This window comes from Gopherus flavomarginatus, chromosome 1, assembly GCF_025201925.1.
Source record: "Gopherus flavomarginatus isolate rGopFla2 chromosome 1, rGopFla2.mat.asm, whole genome shotgun sequence".
Lineage (NCBI taxonomy): Eukaryota > Metazoa > Chordata > Testudines > Testudinidae > Gopherus > Gopherus flavomarginatus.
Genome location: NC_066617.1, coordinates 371,547,702 through 371,553,769, shown reverse-complemented (window position 1 = coordinate 371,553,769; position 6,068 = coordinate 371,547,702). Strand labels below are relative to the sequence as shown.

Genomic DNA, 6,068 nt, shown 5'->3' with positions numbered 1-6,068 from the left:
GACTATCATCATTGAGTGTAATTATGCATAAATAATATAGTAATGTTACTGGGTTTGTTTTGTTTTGTTTTGTTTTATTTTACACTACATATGTTTTGGGCTACTTTTTGGCTATTTTAAAATCCGTCATTCACCCTTTTTTGTTTGAAACACCTCCAAACCCTCAATCAGGATTCAAGTACCAGTAGTGGGGTTTTAATATTAAATTTGATTGTCATCTCTTAGCTTTGTTTCTGACAGAGACAAACTCCTGCTGGGGCTTGAAGCAGTTTTTGAAAATATCAAATCTGTACTAGATATCTGAAGAAATATTTTAAGAAATAGATTGGGCTACTTTGGAGTTGGCTTCTAAGTGAAATTGGGCTATTAATGCAGCAGAAATCTGGCAAACCACCTCCAGGTGAGCTGGAGGCAGAGAAGCATCAGCCAGAACCACAGCATTTCAACAGCATTTTTGCGCAGGAGAATGATTTCCCATAATAAAATAGTACAGGAAAAGGTTTTATATGACACCAGTCTCTGGGAAGCCGTCTCGTGCAGTGATGTTATATACATATTATGCAGAAAGTTGCCCCACAAAGTTAAACATTTCAGCTTTTATTATTTACATGAATATTTCACACCTTACATATCTCTTTACATGTCACTAAAATCCAACCCAACAGTTTCTCACAGTTCCGCAACTATTGTGGGAAACTTTCCTGGCTTCCATATTACCCCACGGGAATTGGCTAGCACAACGGTCTGAGTCCCCACTCCCACTCCCTTTACCCAGAGGCTTGCCTGATCAAAAGGGCTCCCCTTCCACTCTCCTGTGTGGCAGTCCTTGTAATGGTGATATGGCAAGGCCTAGGATTCCTGGGACGCTGAACCCCCAGTCTCATCGTGTTCACTTAGGACAGGACCTTGGGTATCCCCACCCTAGGGTGCTCTCTTCATAGAATCATAGAAGATTAGGGTTGGAAGAGACCTCAGAAAATCATCTAGTCCACCTCCCTGCTCAAAGCATGACCAATTCCAACTAAAGCATCCCAGCCAGGGCTTTGTCATACTGAGCATTAAAAATCTCTAAAGAAGGAGCATGAAAGTGTTCTTATGCATATGAAAGTACCCTTATGCATGCAAAAGTTTCACAGCCACTGGGAATCATCCCAGACCTGCAACACTATGCGGTCCCACAAGTCTGTGCTTGTTTTCCGGGCCCAGAATCGGCGTTCCATGGAATGAACCTGTCTCATTGCCACCATGATGTCCAAATTGCCAGGGCCTGTGCTCTGAGAGAATTCTGTGTCCATGCCCTCATCACTTTCATCACCACATTGCCATTGCCTCCTCATTTGCTTTCGCAGGTTCTGGTGCTGCATACACTGCAGTATAATGTGCGTGATGTTTACAGGGCTCATAACTGCTGCGGCCATCTGAGCGGGCTCCATGCTTGCCGTTGTATGGCATCTGCACAGAAAAAAGAGGCATGAAACGATTCTCTGTCATTGCTCTCACTGAGGGAGGGGAGCCTGGTGACATGTACCCAGAACCACCCACGACAATGTTTTTGCCCCATCAGGTATTGGAAGCATAACCTAGAATTCCAATGGGTGGCGGAGACTGCGGGAACTGTGGGATTGCTACCACAGTGCAACGCTCTGAAAGTCAACGCTTGCCTCTGTACTATGGATGCACTCCGATGACTTAATATGCTTAGTGGGGATGCACACAATCCACTGTACCAAACTGATTTCTAAAAAATCGACTGCTATTAAATCGACCTAATTTCATAGTGTAGACATACCCATAGAATCATAGAATCTCAGGGTTGGAAGGGACCTCAGGAGGTCATCTAGTCCAACCCCCTGCTCAAAGCAGGACCAATTCCCAACTAAATCATCCCAGCCAGGGCTTTGTCAAGCCTGACCTTAAAAACCTCTAAGGAAGGAGATTCCACCACCTCCCTAGGGAACCCATTCCAGTTCTTCACCACCCTCCTAGTGAAAAACTTTTTCCTAATATCCAACCTAAACCTCCCCACTGCAACTTGAGACAATTACTCCTTGTTCTGTCATCAGGTACCACTTAGAACAGTCTAGATCCATCCTCTTTGGAACCCCCTTTCAGGTAGTTGAAGGCAGCTATCAAATCACCCCTCATTCATTCATGTCCCCCATTATGAGTCCAGCCTCCCAGGCCTTCTTATCTGGTGACATCTCCCTGTGCTGGACCCTCTGCCCAACTTGCTCTTCTCAGCTGCTCATCATGCTCACCTGCCGTGTTCCTTGCACCCAGACCAGCATCCTCAATCCTGGCTCTGGCTCTGCAGCTCCCTGCTGTCTCTCAGCTGGGCATCCCTTTGTCACAGCTGGTCTGTGCTCACCCAGCTCCCAGTTGTGGTCTGCTCCAACTGCGGCTCCCCAGCTCTGCCTCAGCACTGCTGCTCTGTCGCTGGCCCAACTCTAAATCTTCTGGCTCAGTGCTGCTTCTCTGGCTCCAGCCCAACTCTGCCTTTCGGCCTGCTTCTCTGGCCCTTGTGTTTCTGGCTGTTGCTGCTCTGCCTCTACCTCAGCCTTAGGTAGTTTGCCAAATTTCCTCTGCATGAATAGCCTCAAATCACTTAAAAAATAACCTAAAATGCTCAATCTATTTATTGAAACAAAGTTGTTGGTTTTTTTATTTTTTATTAACACATTGGTCTATACATCAACTAACAAATGCAAGATTTTCTTTAGCTATCTAGTACAGATGTGATTTTAAAAAAAGAGCTACAAACCCAAGCAGGAGTTTGTCCACATTAACAAAAAAGCTACGAGATGATGATCAAATTCAAAATCAACCCCCCAATACAGATACTTGTATCCCGATTGAAGACTGTCAGCTGTTTCAAATGAAAAACAGCAAACGACAGAGTTAAAAATAGCCCAAAAGTAGCCCAGAATATATGGAGTGTAAAAACAACAATATCATTATTGTATTATTTATTTCTAATTGCATTCAATGACTGCAGTCAGTGTCTATATTTTGAGTTGAATTAGTTTCTTACTGTTAGACTCTAAAAGGCAACATTACATCCTCATTGTCTTCTTCAGAAGTAGAATGCTTCTGCTGCTGGTTGTACATAACACTAGTGACCAGTGCAATCATTTCTTTCGCTGGGGCAAAATGTTCACAAAATTTTTTGTCATTGCATAGATGCCTAAGATGAAGAATGTTTTCTAAAAGCTCCTCCTGCATCTTTTCTCACAAAAAGCAATACCTCAGAGGTTTGAGCATTGGTCTGCTAAAACCAAGATTGTGAGTTCAATCCCTGAAGGGGCCATCTGGGGCAAAAATCAGTACTTAGTCCTGCTAATGAAGACAGGGGGCTGGGCTCAATGAACTTTCAAGGCTGCTTCCAGTTCCAGGAGATAGATATATCTCTTATCATTAATAAAAGTTTTTATCAAGTTCATCTGCGAAAACAATCTTCCAACTGCAGTATTGCTAAAAGGTAGTGACAGCAACAACAGAGTAAAAAAGCCAAATTCATTGAAGTCTTTGTCACCAGCAGCTTCCGTGTATTTGAGACCTTCATCCCAAAACTGCTCCAAATGGTTATTCTGAGTATGAGGCCAATGAACCACCGGTAAAACTCTCCACTTCTGCTCCAAATATCCAAGATCTCCAGAAATAGAATGGCAAAAATTAGAAATTCACCAATAAAGTTCATGTAGGGCAGAGCACAGTAGAAGGACTTAGCATGGTTGATGGCAATCTGTCTTTCAGAAAAGCCAACATGAAACCTCAACACCAACTTTTGACTTCTTTGACACTAGGAAGGGTTCATGTGTATTTTGAAAGGTTCACAGGGTTTCGCAAGTCTCACCAACAAGCTCTAGTAGAATGTCCTCAATCCCTTCAGCCATTTTCCTGTATTCACACTTTCTATCTGAAACTTTTGGATTATCCTCCAGGTCTCCTGGAGGATTGGAATTAGAAAAGTCAGATAAATTTTGTTCACCAGATCACTGTACATGTGCTAAAGAAGATCAGCATTGTAGTTGCTTTCTTTGTTTTTGGCTATCAGAAATCACGGCTTCAGTTCGTCAAACTGATGAAGAACCCTGTTCACACAGGGTCTCAAGGAAAGCCTCCTTGCACCAGAGAGCTGCAGCATCTTCTTGTGGTCTGGAAGTCATGGAAAGGGAGAGTGTCATTGTGTATGGAGGGCAGTGCTGATGGGTGATGCTGACAGTGATCAGGTGATGGACAGAGAGAGGGATCACAGCCATCGGGAGAGTAGTGCTTGGTCATGAAGTGATAAGATGTTAAGTATGAGGAATTTCTCAGAATGTGAACTTCCACAATGCTGCGTTCAGACAAACTAGGATACAGCACCCTTGATTAATGAGGAGATATCCTTTACCTCTCTTGTCATACAAGTTTAAAGTCAATTGCAGCAGTCAATCACATTTTGCAGGTGTATATGCCCACTTTGTCTCGAAACTCTTTGATTTTGACCCCATAAATGATCGGGTTGAGCATGGGAGGGATGAGGAGATAGAGGTCAGCCAAGATGATGTGAACATGGGGAGCGATGCCTTGACCAAACCGGTATGTGAGATTGGAGAAAAGGACAGGGGTATAATATGTCAGCATCACACAGATGTGGGCTGTGCAGGTGTTGAGGGCTTTCTGGTGGGCTTTCTTGGAGGAGATTCTGAGGACAGCCCTGATGATCAGACTGTAGGACAAGGCAATGAGCATCAGGTCAAACCCAATGACTACAAGTGCTGTTATCAAGCCGTAAGTCCTGTTGGCTGTGATGTCCCCACATGACATCTTTGCCACAGCCATGTAGTCACAGTGCGTGTGGGGGATAATGCGGTTGGCACAGAATGGCTGTCTGCTCAGGAGCAGGGGCGCAGGCAGAATGAAGAGAACAGCTCTTACCAAACCCACAAGCCCTAGCTTAGCTATTCGTGCATTGGTGAGGATGGTGGCGTATCTCAGAGGGTTACATATGGCAACGTAGCGATCGAAGGCCATTGTCACGAGGACGGCTGAGTGCATAACAGAAGCTGCGTGAAGGAAGAACATCTGGGAGAGGCAGCCACCCACAGTAATGTCCTTCAAATTGAACCAAAATATACACAGTGCCTTTGGCACGACGGAGGTAGACGTGCTGATGTCTGTAAGCACCAGCATGCAGAGCAGCAGGTACATCGGCTTGTGCAGGGTCTGCTCTTTCCCTACAACCAAGAGAACAGTGAAATTTCCCAACAGGCCAATAATGTAGAACATACAGAAAGGAATGGAAATCAATATGTGGACAGCTTCCAGGCCAGGGATGCCCATTAGGGTGAATGCTGAAGGGTCAGAGGAGGTGAGGTTGAAAGATGCCATGAAGTAGTCGAAGAGTCGATCGGTGTCAGAAATGCTCAAGATGTCTGTGAGGGAGAGATGCACAGCAATGGGGCTTACACACATTATAACAAATAGTGCAGTAAATATTTGATGGCTATTAATAATCTAGCACGGGGGGTGAGCAGTGAGGTGACAACATTTGCAAATGGCACCAGATTATTTAGGTTATTGTCAAGTCCAGAAAAGTCCTGAGAGGCAGCTAACCAAGCCAAGTGAATGGACAGCATAAAGGCAGATGAACTTCAATGTCAATAACTGCAACGTGTATACCCATTGGAGGGAAAAGCTTGAAGTCCTCAAACACCTTACAAGGTTAAGGGTTCAGTGACCTGGATGTCATGGTACAGAGCTCTGTGAAATCCTGCTCACAGTGCAAGCATAGACAGGGACTAAGCACAACATTGACATCCAGGAGGAGTGGGAGATGGCATAATATGGAAAATACAATGCCATGAAATCAGTTAGTCAATGTTTCATTATCCTCTGGACTCATCTATGTGGTACTGGCACGGTTCTCACATAGAAGATTGCAGAACTAGAGGGGTTCAGGGAAGGGCAATGAGAATGGTCAAAGACCTAGGGAAACTCTCTTACAGAAGAATGTTAAAAACACTGGGATTGTTACCTTACAAAGGAGAAGAACAAGAGGGAACACAAGAAAAGTCTATAAAATA

At 44.3% G+C, this 6,068-nt stretch overlaps 1 protein-coding gene across 1 annotated transcript; it reads right to left on the bottom strand.

Moving 5' to 3' along the window:
- Window positions 1–4,434: 4,434 nt before the first annotated feature.
- On the bottom strand, window positions 4,435–5,373 carry LOC127056154 (olfactory receptor 52P1-like). Its single transcript, XM_050963714.1, has one exon. It carries the CDS (start codon window positions 5,371–5,373, stop codon window positions 4,435–4,437), a length of 939 nt encoding a protein of 312 aa, XP_050819671.1.
- Window positions 5,374–6,068: the final 695 nt, after the last annotated feature.

Excerpts from the sequence above, each read along its gene's own strand:
- LOC127056154 (XM_050963714.1), bottom strand. The coding sequence starts at position 5,373 with ATGGCATCTTTCAACCTCACCTCCTCTGACCCTTCAGCATTCACCCTA.